Source organism: Hesperophylax consimilis, chromosome 30, assembly GCF_061612785.1.
Source record: "Hesperophylax consimilis isolate HC1 chromosome 30, BYU_Hcon_1.0, whole genome shotgun sequence".
NCBI classification, from domain to species: domain Eukaryota; kingdom Metazoa; phylum Arthropoda; class Insecta; order Trichoptera; family Limnephilidae; genus Hesperophylax; species Hesperophylax consimilis.
The window spans coordinates 9,478,242-9,496,004 of record NC_142865.1 but is presented as its reverse complement, the minus strand read 5'-3'; the positions used below and the strand labels follow the sequence as shown (position 1 = coordinate 9,496,004).

At 35.4% G+C, this 17,763-nt stretch overlaps 1 protein-coding gene across 1 annotated transcript in view; it reads left to right on the top strand.

The window, feature by feature from the left end:
- LOC149409604 (uncharacterized) overlaps window positions 1-17,209 on the top strand; it is a 174,164-nt gene extending 156,955 nt beyond the window's left edge. Inside the window, exons 6-11 of the mRNA XM_089649682.1 lie at window positions 36-152; window positions 1,228-1,307; window positions 2,772-2,877; window positions 4,279-4,422; window positions 6,476-6,557; window positions 8,462-17,209. Of these exons, the coding sequence (XP_089505808.1) occupies window positions 36-152; window positions 1,228-1,307; window positions 2,772-2,877; window positions 4,279-4,422; window positions 6,476-6,557; window positions 8,462-14,223 (6,291 nt within the window). The 3' untranslated portion in view covers window positions 14,224-17,209. The remainder of the gene's footprint in view (window positions 1-35; window positions 153-1,227; window positions 1,308-2,771; window positions 2,878-4,278; window positions 4,423-6,475; window positions 6,558-8,461) is intronic.
- Window positions 17,210-17,763: the final 554 nt, after the last annotated feature.

Genomic DNA, 17,763 nt, shown 5'->3' with positions numbered 1-17,763 from the left:
AAATGAACTCATATGTGTTTTGTATCTATCAACAGAACCTGGTTAAGCAATGCATGTCGCACGAGACAGAATACGCCCTACACAAGATGACCGGTATTGCGCAGCACATCAACGACATGAAAAAACGACACGAACACACTGTCAGGGTTCAGGTGAGTTATGTTTTTTAATATTTAAGGTTAGCCATTTTTCAAAACTGAAAATAATCAGACAGTAAGCTTTTTTTGTAATCTCACATGCAAGGCTTTGAAAATGCTAGGATTTATACTAAGGAAGAAATATATCATAGAAATTCAAATTTAACGTTGTCATCAAATGGACATGTTGTTTTTTTAAAACTCCAGCTTAAGGCGATGCCATACGTAGTAATGCAAAATCATGTGTTTTTGGTTTGAAAATTTGGTCGCCTAGAAATGTTTCAGATGTTTTAATTAAATACTGTGAGTAGAATACATCTTGGACTTTGAAATAATCGAGTATTTTTTAGATAAGTCTTTTTATAAGCCCAGAAAAAAATAATGTATAAGGCCTATGAAAACTGCTTTAGAGTTCAAAATCTCCTATTTACGAACCCATTTTCGTTTATGATTTTATTGTATAATGTGGCAAATTAAGTTATTTAAAAAATGATCGGAAAAAAATTAAATATTTATGGCTGAACATACACAAAATTAAATAAAAGTCACTTTTTGGCCATGTTTTTTTCTTGCATAAATCAAAACATGCGGATGGTGTTAAGCGGGAATTTAAACCTTATCGCCATCTACGTAAGGGTTGTTATTGATAGCGGCTCAAATTAAAATATTAAACGACTTAGTGCATCGCCTTAAATGCCGATTCTAAGTCTGTTTCAGCTTTTGAATAAATTGTAATCAGTAGTAGAGGAAAAATTTCATCTTGTTAGTCTTGTCATCTTATTACAATTTGTTAGAAAGCTAAATGCATCTAGAATCGCCGTTTGACGAGGACCTTTCAAATGTCAAAAAAACAAAATCACTCCGAATAGCCATTATTTGAGGACAACGTCACATTTGAATTTCTGCAAAACAACTGTCCAAGAATGTATAAAGACAATAAATAGAAAGAATAAAATATGAACTTGAAAAATTTGTATGACTTTTAACCGTTGCGCCATTCCACCTCGAGTCAAGCTAATTAATTCTCCTTTTGCACCTAGAATTGTAACAGTCAAATCTTCTTAGTTAACCATTTCTTTGATTATTCCAGGAAATTCAATCTCTTCTCTATGGCTGGCATGAACAGGACCTTACAACTTACGGGGAATTGTGCGCCGAAGGGACATTTAGGTGATTATCTTTTATTTTTTTTATATTAACTTTAGACTTTTAATTAAAATATGTAATCAATTATTTTACTCTGCAACATTTATTTTCATTTTCGATATTAACACTATATGGTCGAGCATTTTACCCCCAAATTGGGGGCGAAGCGCGGGTGTGTTTTTAAATTTTAGCGCCAAAATTAGAGTTTTCGCAAAATATTCATATCTTATGATCTATTTGATATTTTTCGATGAAACTTTCAGTGTTTTACTTTAAAAAGATGTCTCTATTTATTTACTTAGCAATGTATGTGTAATTCCTTTTATTATGAACAAAAACTTTCTACTTTCTTGGGAATCATAGAAAAAACAGTATTTCACAATCGAAATTTATTCATACGAAATTATAAGATTATTTAGAAATTTTCAATTCATATAAAAAAAACTATAACCTAATAGTGCTTCAATGTGTGATAGCGTTCGAAACACTTTCCTTTATGCAGGGGCACATTGCAAAACTTGCACATGTACCGCGTTTCACTGCGTAGTTTGTGAGCGGAACATACGCGACAATGATTTTATTTTTTTGTTGTGTTTCAAACTCATTGTATTGACAGGTAGATAGATCGGGTACCGCCGACAATAGAAAAAACATGACCCCGCACCCATTTAGAACCCCTTGTTTACAAGTTTTCCGCTCCTTACCGCTTTGCGCAACAAAACGAGTAAACTTGTCTCCCGCGTCTTACTGTAAAAAGGCGTATGATGAGTTTTCACGTTTCCCGCAAAGAATGTGTTAATCTTTCATTCTCAATTTTTATTCTTACACATTATCAATATGTATTGTATACCAGTCTTAATATAATTCCTGAGGGACTCAAGAGAAAATGTAGGCGCCGAGAAATTAAATTGAATTAAAGGTATATTATAAAACTGTTGCTGTCACTGTGAACCCCCCCTCTTCTCCTGAATACTGAAGTAATTAAATAAAATCAAAATCGAGGTTTTGTAATCCCGTTTTCTCCTCCAAAACTGGCCAGATTTTTAAGATTTTTTTTCACCAACCGTATCAAAAGAAATTATTCTATGTCTGTATGTTTTGCTTTTTTTTAAAAAACATTGTCGAATGTGTATACCCACCCCGATTTTTGGCACATTACGGAATGTTTGCAAAAACGTTTTGAGCGATCATTTGCCATTCCTATTAAGTGCTTGTATACTTTCTATTTGGATCCTTAATAAGGTTAAATAAACTAGACGTAGGTATAAATTATTTTTTTTTTAAATCTTAATTTCCATAAGTTTGATGGCGATTTGGTTAAGCTTGAATTTTGCGCCATCTATATGGATAGAGAGTCAAGATACCGGGAGATGAATTCAAAAACTTGTATTATTATTCGTGGCAACGGTGGCTCGGAATTCTGAATCACATATAAATGCTTGTGTGCAGCCTACGTGTTTTAATGTGATAGTTTTGTGTCGGTTCCAGGGTGTTTGGCGCCAAGGCTATGCGGCACGCCTTCCTGTTTGACAAGATGCTACTGTTGACCAAGAACAAGGAGTACGGCATCTTGGCATACAAGTCTCACATCATGGTGAGTTACCGTTAACCCTGACTAAACACTAACGTTATTGTAGCGTGATTTCGCAAATCACAGCCTTTGAATTTATCATCATATTGTTATATGAAATGCGTAATGTGTATAAGAGAAGGCCCATCATCCGGCTCGAAGGACCATTTGATGGAGGCCCTGGTTCTATTTTTTTTAAGTGTGTTTATTCAGTTTTTTTTATGTACCTATATTATTTAACACAAAACTGAGCAATCAGTTTGATTGTAAGAAATCTAATTGTACTTGTCGCTCTTTAATTCAGTTCAAGTCCAATATGTGGAATAAAAGGAATGCAAAGGTGGATACGACAGACTTACCTAGATCTTTATCTTAAGAGGCTCCACAAGGCCTCTTCTCTGTCACCGTCACAACACTTCAATAAAACAAGTGTTAGTACAATATTATAGTTAACCACTCGAGTGATGGAGATTTCCAGGTGTTCAGTTTTTGATTTGGCCATTCAATGTGATTAATATCATACTTCCAAATATTAATACGGAAACATATGAACTGCTTACTACAGTCGAAAGACAATGAATCCACCTACATTTCACCGCTAATCCCATATTTAGCGGTTTTATAAATTTAAAAAAAAATTGTATAATTTATAATTTATTATAGTTTATAAATGTCACCTACCCCGATTTGGGAAGTTATCGCTCGAGTGGCTATAACAATTTATTCAATATAACACAGAAAAATCTGCAGTGGGGTTTTACAAAAGCGCGAGATCGCTATCCTTAAAGATAGACCTGTATCTTATCCTTAGACTTAAATTCCAGTCCTATGTTAAGGTTTTGGGAATAGACAATGGGCAAAAATTAAATAAAGAATGCAAATTTAGGCAAATCAATCACAATTATTATCCAAACCAATTAAGTTCTGGGTAGGTACTACGAAACCAGCCCATCCCAAGCTTAGCAGGTACAAATTATATTATGTCCCTGTCATTTACTGTTTAAATTTTGACTTTAAAAAAATATTTTGCTTAACCTTTCCGGGAGTATGGACGCTAATGGACGACGGTACACACTTTCGCCAAAGGAGTATGGACGACAGGGGTTGCATATTCATATTTAATGCATATTCTGTAAATATGTATTGTATTGCTATCTATGGGCATATTACTGTTACTTTATACCAATTTTAAACATTTTACACCATTATCGACAGAGATATTGGCTGTTATTTATTTTGCATTCTATCATAAAATTTAATCAAAAAATATATTTTTTTATTTTTGTAAAAAAAACTCACTCCCCAGAGCACGGCCAGCATTACATAACTTACTCCCGGAAAGGTTAAATGACTTTAGCCATCTTTGATGGCCAGATCTGAATAGCCAGATACTTCCTGTCTGATTGTTTGTCTTGATCATTTCAGTGCAACAATCTGATGCTGGTGGAGTCAATCCAGGGTCAGCCTCTCAGCTTCCACGTAATCCCGTTTGACTGTCCCCGAATGCAGGTCACCCTACAGGCGCGCAACATACAGCACAAGCGCGAGTGGACTCTGCTACTGAAGAGGGTAGGGCGACCATTCATTATCACCTTTAATTTATATTTAATTTTTTTTCACTTATTATTTAATTTATGTGAGTTAGTTCTGCTTCTACGTGAGCTAGTTCTACTTTTAAGCAATAAACATTTATAGCATTTCACAAAATTTCATCAAATTTCAAAGTTAAATTTCAATTTCTATTATTATTTCATCGTGGGCTGATTGTTATCCAGTACTTGGATAGTTACAGAACTTGAATAAGACTTGCACTGAACTTTATCTTTGAAAATTGATGAAATGTTCAACTTCTGTGATCAAACCTGTCTTTAGTTTGGTGTTTTTCACAGAAATTCAAATGTAACATTGTTATCGGCAGTCACCACAGAATATATTTTCTCCTATGGTATCCCAGCGAGAGGATAACAGCGCCCTACTTATCTACTGAGTAGAAGTTCCTGTGGCCGCCATTCTCTGCTGGGTACTGGTTCGGGCTAGCCGCTCGCGTGCGTGATTCGCCTATATATCTTCTGATTTAGTGTCATGTGAATATGTTACGTTAATTCGATAAACATAAATTACGTGAAATATAACCATCTTTATTTTATTCAACATGACACCCAATAGTATGCTTGATCGATAAGGTAAGCATCTATCTCAGCATACTATATTGTCATCAAAGGGCCTGTCAGCGTGGCTTTGTTTTTTTTACATTTGAAAGGCTCCCGTTAAACATCAATTCTAGGTCTGTTTCAACTTTCTATCAAATTGCAATCAACTCACAACCATATCAACATGGTAGTTGTGCTTTTCTGCTTATCACAATTTGTCCATTTGGTGACAATGAATTTCTTTTAAAATCCCAACCTAAACTTTACTAATCTTTAAATACAGAGATGTAACAACATGTACACAAAGTTTTTAACCAGAGATTCCTGAGCTTATTTGTAGGAATCATTTTGCTGTCCGGTGATATATTTTTTCAATTAAAAACAAACAAAAAAAATGTTCATAACATCTCGCCACTGGGTAGTTGAGTACAGCCTAGACCGTTCCATCAGCACGGTAACAGATAAGACAGAGCGCGTGATCAGTGGCGACGTGTGAAGAATATATATATTTTTTTTGTTAACATCGGATAGCCAAATGGTATCTACATTTTTTACTCCAAATATTCTGGTTAAAATCCTTCGAATAGGTAAGTTTTAATTATCAAATAAAGAAGAACACAAGGAATGCATTGTGGGCATTTTTCGTGATCCAAAAGTCTGGTCAATCGTGTACAGGGCCGGCTCTGTGCGGGCGCAATTGGAGCAGTCCGCTCCGCCGTATTGTCAAGGTGCTGATAATACCTGACACTTAACAGTCCTAACACATGGCGCTACACAAAAACGGTGCTACACAAAAATAGGATTCATCAGTCACTGGTCACCTACCTAGGCGTCTACTAGTTTTGACACGGGATGTCAAAATTTTACCTTGTGCCAGGCACCGTTTGGCTTAGGACCGGCCCTGATCGGGCGTTAAATTTCAAATACGGAACTGGTGGTTTAACACATTAACAGCCCCGCATTTTAATTATTGTAACACTTTGTCAGCCGTACTCGAGCATCACTCGCGACATTTTTTCTAGAAGAGGCTGATCACATGTACCACTCTGATCGAGTCTCGTACTGTTTATGTTAAAATAGCAAGCTCTATCGTGCATCTGCATTATCGGAACGTGTATATGAATGTTTAGGCCACACACACATAGGCAATTCAGGTGCGCAGGTGAGGGATGAAGCATCGCCCTCGCCGCCTCGTCAGTGCGCCACGGGCTATCGAGTATGTGCGTACAAAATAAATTAGAGTTTTTTGATCTCAAAATAGATTAAATCCTCTTATAAATATAAAAAACAATTTTGCCTATAACTAAGATAGTTATTTTTTTATAAATCGGCGAACCATAGAAAGCACTATTTAAAATGAGCGGCTGTCAAAGTGGAAAAAACGTCGAACGGCTGTTAAAGTGTTAATACGGCACACAATGATCAGATCTGACATTTATTAAAAATAATAATATGTAATTTTTTTTTTCTAGGTGATTCTCGAGAACTATAATGCAGTAATTCCATCGCACGCTCGACAGCTCGTAATGGAACTGGGACAGAACAAAACTGACGGTAATATAATAATAATACTTGAATAATTTTTATAGCACATTTTTAAATGTATTAATATATAATACTTAACCACTCTACTTAGATTTAAATAGACGTTAGGAAATTGTCGTTAATAGCTTCGTCCATATTCCCAGAGGCGTGTGGAACAAGAGTTAGATAAGTGAGAACAAATGTCAAGCAATACTTGAACACTAATGGTAATGATATGGTTGGAGATTTTCACGGTCAATGTATTATCGTGATTAATTTTAGAATTTTTATTCCACGTTGCGCTACCTACTTCTTAATCCAACATTTCAGACAGCTTTACGTATCGAGCACAATTACAGAGGCAATTCACAAAAACACTTTTAATATCAACAGGGATGACAGGGCTATGTTTTATAGTTCTTGGTATCTGGCACTTACGATTTTGCTCAACAATTGTTTTTTTTTCTTGTAAACTGTAAAAAACCACTTTATATGAAACTAAAAAACAAATTAAATTACACAAACATATTACAAAGGTTATTGTTGCTATGAAAATAATTAATAAAAAATTCCCAAACTTTGACAAATGTTTCGAAAAGTGCATTGCAGACATAGCAATTGCTTTCAACGACCTTTTAGAATCTGTAAATAGTATAAAACAATGTCGTTACGCAACGAATTTTGATAGAGTTTTCACCATCGTTTAGAGAATTTCCCCCGGAAAGTTTAAATATATATATTTTTTTTTTTTTTTTAAAGAAAGACAAATATTCCCGGGTTACGAATAAGCTGACAATATTTGAAAATCTCCTACTACCACCACAGTAAGATGAAAATGTTGCTTGTCTTGTGATGGAGGACTTAGCCAGCCGAGGAATTGAACACACTACGCCGAGTGGGACCCAAGCGCAATGTCAACTCGGCCACCGACCGGTCCAATATATGGATAACTCATCAAAATGACAATTCAACACACCTAAAATTATTAAAAGTGATGAAACGAAAACTAGGTTAAATAGGTTAGGGGCCGTTCAAGTATTATGTAAGCACTATAGGGGGGCAGGGGGGTCTTTGCTTTGCTTATTTTTGATGACATGGGGGGGTGGGGGGTCGAGATAGTGATTACGTCAGCACTGCTCAGCAGTAGTTATTTTTTTTTTATACATTGGCAACCCACACATTGTCTATGTTTGAAAATCGAATACATATTCGGGGATTCCCACAAATAATTAATACGTTTAGGTACTCGCTTAGTTTGTTTAAATGAATATTATGTGCATTAAAGTCCTCTATCCTAAGTCTATTTTAAAAGTGCTGCTTATGAATCAATAAAAAAAACAGAATACATTAACAGAAAAATGCATATAGGTACCAATTTTTACGTAAGCATGGGAGGGGGGGGGGGGGGGGGTAAGAGCTTTGCTTACTTTTGGTGACAAGGGGGAAGAGGGGGTAAATAATTGTAATAAATCTGCTTAAAAATAAATTTGTTTCATCACTTTTCATAACTTTATAGCACTTTTTATAGGTGTTGAATTGTCATTTTATCTCAGTAATAAAAAAATAGATACAATAACTTATAAGTCCATGTCAGTTTGTGCCTTAAAGTATACAAGAATACTGTAACTGCTATCGATGTACTGTGTACTAAAAGGCATAAAAAGACCCAAGTGTTAACAATATAATACATTTATACACGGTTGACATTATTTGTCACATGAGAACGGGTTATTTCAATGACTCATTCTTATGTTCACCAACTAGCCTTTGGAATAATTAGCAGGCCTCTGTGTTTCTACAACACAGACCTACGTTAACTCCATCCATTTTAAATTTTTTTTTAAAAGATCCTCCACACAGCTAACCAAAACATGACATGACTAAGTAAATAAAAAATGATGTTTTTTTTTATTTATTTATCTGTTTCTTTTCAGATGACATCCTTGCAGAAAAGTCAAGCAATCTCATCTCTCACTCCTCTATGAGGAAGCAGCTCTCGGCTCCCGAGTATCTTGAAAAGCGCAAGTTGGAGCGCGAACGGAGAAAATCCTTTGAATCCGGGCTGAGACAACGCCTCAAGCGCTCACAGAGAAAGGGACCAAATCCTGACGAAGCCTCAGGAAACAATGAAACAGAAAAGGACAAGAATATTCGCACCGATTCGACTTACGACGATGATATTTGTGATTGTCACAATAACTCTTGCTCTAACGTAGATTGTTCCAATTACGAACATTGCAAAGATTGTCAGAACCAACGTTTAAATGGTTATCTTTGTTCTAATTGTAGAAGTAACTCGGTTTATCTATGCAAAAGTTGCCAGACCGAACGCTCGAACTACTCGGATTCTAATTACGATTGTGACGAATTTGAATCGACAAAGTGTCGCCGCTGTGACGAATTCCAAAGTCAGTCTTCTCTCGATGTTGCCAGCGATAAAAAGCTCAAATGCTCAGAGTGCAATAAATCTTTTAATTATACGGACGAGCAAGGAAGTCGAGAGAATATTAGAGTTTGTATGAAGTGTGAACGAAACGATAGTTTTAAGTGTTCGACCGAAGAAGTATCGAAGAAAATCAATTTTGAACGGTGTCCCGGTTGTAATGGGAAAGGCGTTAAAAATATTTCTAGCGATTTTAGTAAGAAGCAATTCGATATGTTGGACTTGGCAGAAGATAGATTGAAAAATCGGGAGTCTATCAATTTGAAGAAGACGTGTTTGAAATGCCAGGAGATCAGAGAAAACATCACTGTCGAAGATAACTTGAATTATAGCTCTGATGCGGTAGGGCAGAGTTTTAAGTGCGAACACGAATTGGCCGATTCAAAGGCGAAAAGGGGTTCGAAAGACGATTCGCAAGCATTGCTTAACGTGACGAAAAACACCACCGGTACTTTGCGACGTAAGTCAGAACCAGGTATGTCGAATATCAATTTCGATCCGAAAGATTGGAAGAAGTCCGTTGAGATGAGCAAATGTGCAAAGAGCCAAGAAGAACTTACGAAAGAAGAGAAGAGTTTTGAAGGAAGATGTGCAGATTGTGGACGGATCAATGTGATTTGCTCTAATTGCGGTCGAGCCACGTCCATCAGGTTAAACTTCACATGTAAACACAGCAAAAGTGGCGTTGAAATTGACGGTTTAAAAGCAGAAGTCGAACGCAATTGTCGATCATTGGATCGTGAAGCTAATCCGCTAAACAAAAAGCTCGACGTTAATAATCCAACCAAATCTAATACGCTCGAAGTGAAGATGTACAACTCTAAAACTGTGCCGAAGAAAATCTCCAAGATAAAGAAGAACCGGGCAAAAACTCTGAGACATCTCGCTGTCGATTCAACAGCGAAGTTCTACACTGATTTTGCTACTGATAATGTGCTTCATATCTCCGAATCTACAGACAGCATTAATACCTTGAACAGTCACAAGAATGATGGAGTAATGAATGCAGATAAAGATTCGAGTGAAATCAAGAAGGTTGGTACTGGTATTCCTGGGGGAGAGGCTGAAGATGAAGTCTACAGAAGTTTGATACAGAAAACAGATTCATTTAAACAAAGCGAGATCGATAAAGATAAAACACTTGTTAAAAAAGACATTAACGAACCTTTGGAAACGTTTGATTCAAAGACTAAGCCTGCTGCAAAAAGTGGCAGCGCTTCTCCGAAATCGAAGAAGAGCGATATTGAAGACGATGCTTTCGAAAGCTGCGACGACGGCCATGAAAAGCCGCTAGAACAGATCATTTCACAACTCCTCATGCAAAATCGGGAGTTCCAAAAGATTTTGAAGAGACACCAGCTGAGAAACGCAACAAATAGACGACACCAAAGACTGCTAAAATCACATTCGAATCCTGAAAAGGTTTTGATGCAGGCTAGAGAAAGTCAAGCAAAGGTACGACCCAAGTACGGACGGCAAACTTCTGCCATTGAAAGCCTGCTGCATAACATACCCCCGCTTGATATCAGCGATTCAGAAAAGGTTGCAATTGCTGTAGAACTTAAAGATAACTGTACTCTTCCTAGTATTGAACACATTGAAGATATCGTTAAACCAATTCAAAGAAGACGTCCGGTCGAAGAACATATTTACGAGACTCTTGTAAGTCCAGAGAAAAATGCTACGAAACAAAGTATCGATTCTCCTGAAAAGTCTTCACTGAGTGTCATTCCGTGTTTGAGTACTTTCGCTCCTCTTAATAATGAGCGTTCGCCTAAAAAATTGAACGATACTCTTCAAAATTCCGAACTGCCCCTCGGCAAACAAACACGTGTAAGTTTGTCCGAATCGGACTACGTATATCTCTGTTTTGATGGGAATAAAAACATTGACGCTTATCGTGTTCCGAGCAATATTAAGAAAATTGACGACTTCGAAGATAACGGGGAGTATGCCGTACCGTCTTCAACTCCTCAAAAGGTGAAGAGGGATGAAGTAGAAAGAAGACTGGTAAGAGATAAAATCGACAAGGAGTGCAGAACGAAAGATACAGACTTAGAAAATAATTACGACGAAGAATCTGACGTTTGGAAAAGAATCTCGAATGACACGGTTATCGAAAACCCGGCGTTGAAAAACAGGAGGAATAAAGACAATCTCAACAATATTAATATCGATGATTATTTGGAAGTTGAGAATGGACCTCAAAGTCCCAACATGCCTGAGATTTGGCTTAAAAGTCAGAAGGAACACTTCACGACGCCTCGGGATAAAAAATCCGGCTCTTTACCTAGGAGTTTCCAAGTCAATTTGAACGAATCTGAAGAAAATGCTTCACAATCTATTGCGAAAAACAAACCGTCCGTTTATAATAAAGTTTATTTAAACAGAGAGGGTAAGGTGCTCCAAACTGATAGACCTTTTACCATCGCTTCTGATTTCAGCGAAATTAGTTACGAAGATATCGAGAGATTTATTAAAGGTGACGATAATTCCGCACTTAAATTCCCGTGCGATCTCACCATATCGAACCGAAGTTCACGTTCGTTTGTAGAAGGTGACAGTATAGACGAAGCTTTAGATTGTAGAAGCCGATCTACTTTAGAACTTGAAGAAGAGATTGATCGGTGTTATAAAAACAATTTTGAAATGCGACGAGAACAACTAGGAAATTTAAATAACGCTTCTAATAATAATCTTCTGCTCAGCACGCAAATGATGGATCAATCCATTTCTTCATCCATGGAAGTCATGAATGAGAAATCGCAGAATTGCAACTCCCAAGATGACATTCCCACGTCCGTTCATCCCGAACACAAGATTTACAAGACTACCGCCAATGTGCTATCCCTTAAAAGCGTGCTGAATAGATTCAAATTGAAAGGCTGGTCTAATCAAGAGCAGAGTGCCGCTAATACTGAAAAAGACAACGCTAAAGATGTGAAGAAAACAGATGCGAAAAAGACGACAACACCGAAAAACAACTCGAGAAACTTGATGCAAAGATTTAAGAGTATCATCAATGACGAACAGCACGAAAATAATGTTGCCGAAGCTCTGAATCTTACTTTGAAAGACATCAATTATGAGAATAAAGATATTGTTAAGAATGTAGAAAGGAAGAACTCTAAGGGAGAAATTGTGAGAAAGAATTCTAAAGGCGATGCCGGCAGAAAAAACTCTATTACCGTGTTAGTGACGCAACCGGACGATTCTCCTGATAAAAATAATCTAATTCAGAGCAAGAGTTTCAGCGAAACAACCGATCAGGGTAAAATGGCTTCGTCCATTTCTAAAAGTTGCAACAATATCACTTCGCCGTACAAATCAACCGATTGTCTAGCCACCAATGTGGCCGAGATGTCGCAATCGGCTCAGTTTCCTAATATGAACCAAGGTTTGAAATCTGCGCAAAGCTCGGTGCAAGACTTGAATAAGTTGCCTATTTATAAGCAAGGCAGTCGGCATTTAGGAGCGAGGATAGCGCAATCCGACTATGCAGATCCCAAAGCATTATTCCTTGGAGACATAGTTTCCGATTTGGATAACGTCAACGTGTTTATAAACAAAAACGCTCTACGTCCAGACAGCTTACTCTCTAATTCGTCGCATTTCACATCCTCTAGCGAGGGCTACGCAAACACTCACGTCGAAACTAGCAAAAACAACTCTTTTCTTTACAGAGATTCATCGAGCAAGTCTTTTAAATTGTCTAAAGATATTCAATCAGATCAAGTTGCTCCAATGAAACAGGAAGACGGTAAGATTTTAAGTCAAAAACGTACAGCAGAATCTAAAAGATTCCAGTTCAAGATTGTTTCTGACGAAAGTTTCTATGAAAAGTCGTTTGATGAAATGGAAAATATGTTCGGTAATGAGATTTTTAGAGATTCCGCTATATATAGCGATCCGGAAGATGCCATTACCCATGGAACTGACCGTAAAAGTAACGCCACGTTAACACGAAGCGTCAGCGTAACCAAAAGAACCAGTTTTGTCAGTACAAACATCATCAAGAGTGAGGGAGTTGACGGGGCTAAAAGAATCAGTGGAGAATTGTTTAAAACTGCCCCAGAAAACTTTGTTACAAATGAAATGCCGGTAATTACAAGCACATCATATCTGAGCACGGTAGAACACGTTTCAAATCCAACTACCGATCTTAAATGTACAGCTAGTATAAAAGACAAATCAAAAGATGTTGAAATTAGTTCTTTGAATTCTTCCACATCGAGTCCTTTGAAAATGACTCCGGCGAAGCCAGCACCACCCGTCCCTGTTAAACCACAATTCAAACCAAACATTTTACAAGGAATCAAATGTCCAACAGTTATAAAAAGCTTTGAAACACCCCCATTAAATACAACGTCTCTCGATACATCTAAAAGTGACATTATCAAATCAAGGTTTAATACTAACAATCGAGAGAAACATCTCAGTGCCAATTTAAAAATTACCGAACATGACTTAACAGTGAAACCGGCTACGATAAAAATAGAACATCACGTTGCTGAATTGGACGGACCCCAACATGAAGTATCAGGAAAGCTAAATTTATGTATTAAACTGCCAGAAAAACCTCAAAATGTCTTCCAATTCCCTTCGCCGAAATCTCCGACGGATAAATTCAAACCAGGAATCCCCCGACCGAATAATGAACGCACAAACAGCTCCAACATACAAATGAAACGCATGAGCTTCGAGCGATGTAGTCTCGACTCTGCAACAATCAGCCGACGCTCGAATAGTGTTACGTCGTGCGAAACGGACCCCAAAAATGAAAAATTGATATCTGTATCTGTCCAGGATCGCAAAAAAGAGATTGAATCGATAACGCTCAATGAACAAAAAAATAAAATTTCAAATAGAAAATCGGCAGATTTTTTAACAGAACATTCTTCGCTGTCGTTTAATCGATCTCTCAGTATGAAAATGACTGCAACCAACAACATTTCCATTAAAGACCAATCTAGTGTAGGCTCTAGCGTTAAGAATTCTATTCCGAAATACAAACCTCAAGTTCAGAAGTGTAATATTCCATTACCGCACAGTTCTAGCGGTCCAAAACATTCGTCGTTATCGTTTGACAGAGTCGACAATACGAATAAACCTTCAGATAGTTGTGAAGCTGAAAATAAAATCCAAAATAGTTCTAATAATGAAAGTAATAATTGCAACGTGGATAATTCAGAAACCGGAGAAGATAATTCAAAAGGAGGTTGGGTCAAACATATTGTTAACAGATTTCAGTGAAAAAAAGTATTAATTTTTATTTATTTATTTTTTAGTGGACTTCCTCAAGTATTTTGGACAAACGAAATTTTTTTTTGGTTTTAAATTATTTTTATTTAAATTTACGGATTTACAAATTCATCTGTGCAGGCAATCATACCTAACCTAACTTAACCACTGAATTGAAAAGCTGACAGCAGTGTGTTGTCGGTGTTTGCGTGTGCCCGAAGTAAAATCAATTATCCGTTACATTGGATGAATTTATTGAAATATATTTTTTTAAATATTTAATTTCTTTCTTGAACAGATAATCAATCTCATTGATCTATCTGGGGCGGGAGTAGAAAGGTCTTACATATGTACATAACTTGGCGACATCAGTTTTTTTTTCAAATCAGTATAGATCACACTTCTACGAATTATCTGTTCAGTGGAACTAACAACTAACGATCAGTTTATGTGTCTGTACATCTAATGAATCTATACACGGTGTCCGGAAACTTCTAGTACAAGCAAGAAACTGGTGAATCTACATCACGTAGATAACCATTAAAACTTTTTTTTTTTCGATCAGAGAATTTCCTTATTTTTCGACAACAGCTGATAACGACAACATTAGCTGATATTAACTACCTAGCGATTGTTTTTTTACAAATTTGACCTAAAAAATTCTATTTTCGTATTCGATTTATTCCTAAAAGAAAGAAGAAATTAAAAAAAAATTATACCACAAAATCGACTCCAAATGTGATGTAGATTTACCAGTTTCCCAGTTGTACTACTAGTTTCCAGACACCGTGTATAGCTTGACACACTCAACTTTGCAGAAAGCCGAAAGGTAAAACGAAACATCTATTTTTAAAAGTTAACTTATTATAATAATAAATAATAATAATACTTGGATGACTTGTATAGCTTCGTTTTTGTGCAAAAACACCTCAAGGGCGCTGTTATGTTGCAAAGTTAAATGTGTCGACTTGTTCAGTAGCAGATAAGTTTGTAAATCTCCTCCAAATGCCCTTTTAAAATGTATTTTGACTAATAAAATGCCCAAATGTGTAAATAAAAATATGATGTTATTTTGTAAATTATCTTTTTATCATTAAACCAGTTTCTGAAAACCGTTTCTTCAAAATTGGAAATTTCGGGAAACCTTTAAAAAAAATAATCTAATTTCCGGAAAGCATTTCTTAAAAAATATATATTTCCGGAAATCTACTATTGTCTTTGAAGTATTGATTAAATATTAATTGAGATGGACTCGAGGCATCTCTCGGTGATTTGTGGTCGCCTGTACATTTAAATAAGTTAAACTTAGGTTCTCATTGGTTTCACATCTACCTACATAACGAATGGATTGTAAACCTCGCCTTACTAAAATAGCTCTAAGCTGTCAGGAGAGAGATTGATAATAATATTTAGATAATTGAATGGCACTAATTAATAATTATTGGGAAATTGATAAATAAATAAAAATATTTTAACATTAACTTTCAGTTTCACAAATCCTACAATTATAATATCCTGTGATTTTTCACATGTCTGCGCACTAGAGAGCTCCTGCTCTCTCTCTCTCTCTCTCATTTCTCCGCCTTTCTATCACAATCTAAAAAAAGGCATAGCATGATTATTATTATCTAAAAATGATTAATGGCCCATCGCTTTTTTTCTATTATTTTTTATCTCTAAATAGTATAAAATAATGTCGTTATCCGCGTCTGTCTGTTTGTGCGCTTATTTCTTCAAAACTACGCAACTGATTTGACAGGGTTTTCAGTATCATTAAGAGAATCTCTTCCGGAAGGTTTACATATATGATACATGCATATTATATTTATAGAAAGTAGAGAAAAGTGGATGTTTTATAATCAAGACTTAAAAATATATTTTCAGGCACTACATTGCTAACGCTGGCTAAACCTTATGAGATACATCAAAATAATGTACTACGGAATTGTGTATTTTAAAAAGGCCAACAGAAAAGCCCACAATGAAATATGTCTATCTCCTAAGAATAACCCCCCAGCAACGGTGTGTAGACGTCAGCTAGTTTTTTTTAATATAATAATAATCTTGTTACACTTTTTTTTAGATTGTGATAAAAAGGCGGAGAAACGAGAGCTCCTGCTCAAGAGATAAAAAATAAATATATAACAAATATTAGATATGACGATAATAGATACAAAAGAAAATAGGATATCTAATTATCATATTATTATTGAGAAATATTTTATTATTTTTACGAAGTATAATTATCGAGAAATACTATTGAGAGTTTTTTTTGATACTCTCATACTCATACTAATCTACCATTTTGGTAGATGTGAAACTATACAAGTGTCAAAACTTTTGCCATATTTTGAAAAATATGTATTTTTTATAATAACAATGTACTTATTGAAAAGGTACAATTTATTGATAAGTGTAGCTAAAATATTATAATTATTGATTTTAATATGAAAATGTACACAATTTATGAACTTTTTAGTGATAAGATTTATAAGTGTGAGTAGACTGAATTTTTGAAAAATAATTAAATTATCAATAATCATTTTCAAAATTATTAATTAAATTTATATTTATTTTCGTTTTAAGCAAACTTCAAAATTTTTAAGCTTAGTTTAGACTAAGAGAGTCACTGAATATATAAACCGAAAGAAGTGTGTTGTGGGTCTGTCTCAAGTAAGCTCTAATATTCCTTACTGAAAAGCTGAAATTGATCAAAAAAATTTTTTTGAAATATCAATATTCTTTCTTGACTTGTCTGGGGCCGAGGAGTCGAAAGATCTTATGTAAATTGATGACAAATGTTTTCTTTCACATCGGTATGGATCACACTTCTAGGGAATATAAGTTCTGTGGAGATTTGGAGCCATTTAAATAGTGTTAACTTTGTCATATATTTAGATGCCAAACTGTAAACCTTATTGTTCACAAATAATGATAGATTACATTTCTTAATTTATGTGTATTTTTATAATTATTACTTTGAGTAAAATAAAATTAGTATCTATTTAAAAATAGTATTGTCTTTTTATTACCTATGTAAAACTCCTATATCAACCGAACTAACGATGATTCATGACTCATTTCATTAAGGCGAAGCTTAATGATAAATCACTATTTTGATTAACCCTTGGGACCTTCTAAGACCCAAACAGTCCCAAATGCCGTGCGCGCATTATACTCTCCTAAGACCATATTTGTCCCAGAACGACCGCACATTATTAAAATGGATATATCTCTCTTCCTCTCATCTAAACATTAATTATTTCTTTTATGTCAGAAAGAGAACGAAATAGTGCTTGTTTATTGTCTTTGAAAAAATGGAAGCTTGTAGAAGGTTCGATCCGTGCAAATCAACAACGTCTCAATGGTTAATCTTTATAACGAACTGGTGTACATTATATACCAAAAAATATGCTTTAGATAATTTGAAGGTTTTCTTATCGTTTCGCTTGAGTAGAATACAAATAAAAAATAAATTACTCAATAAAAAATATTAATGTAAGCTTCTAAAAAAAATATTTTTTCACTAGAAATGTATGATCGAGTAAAGGA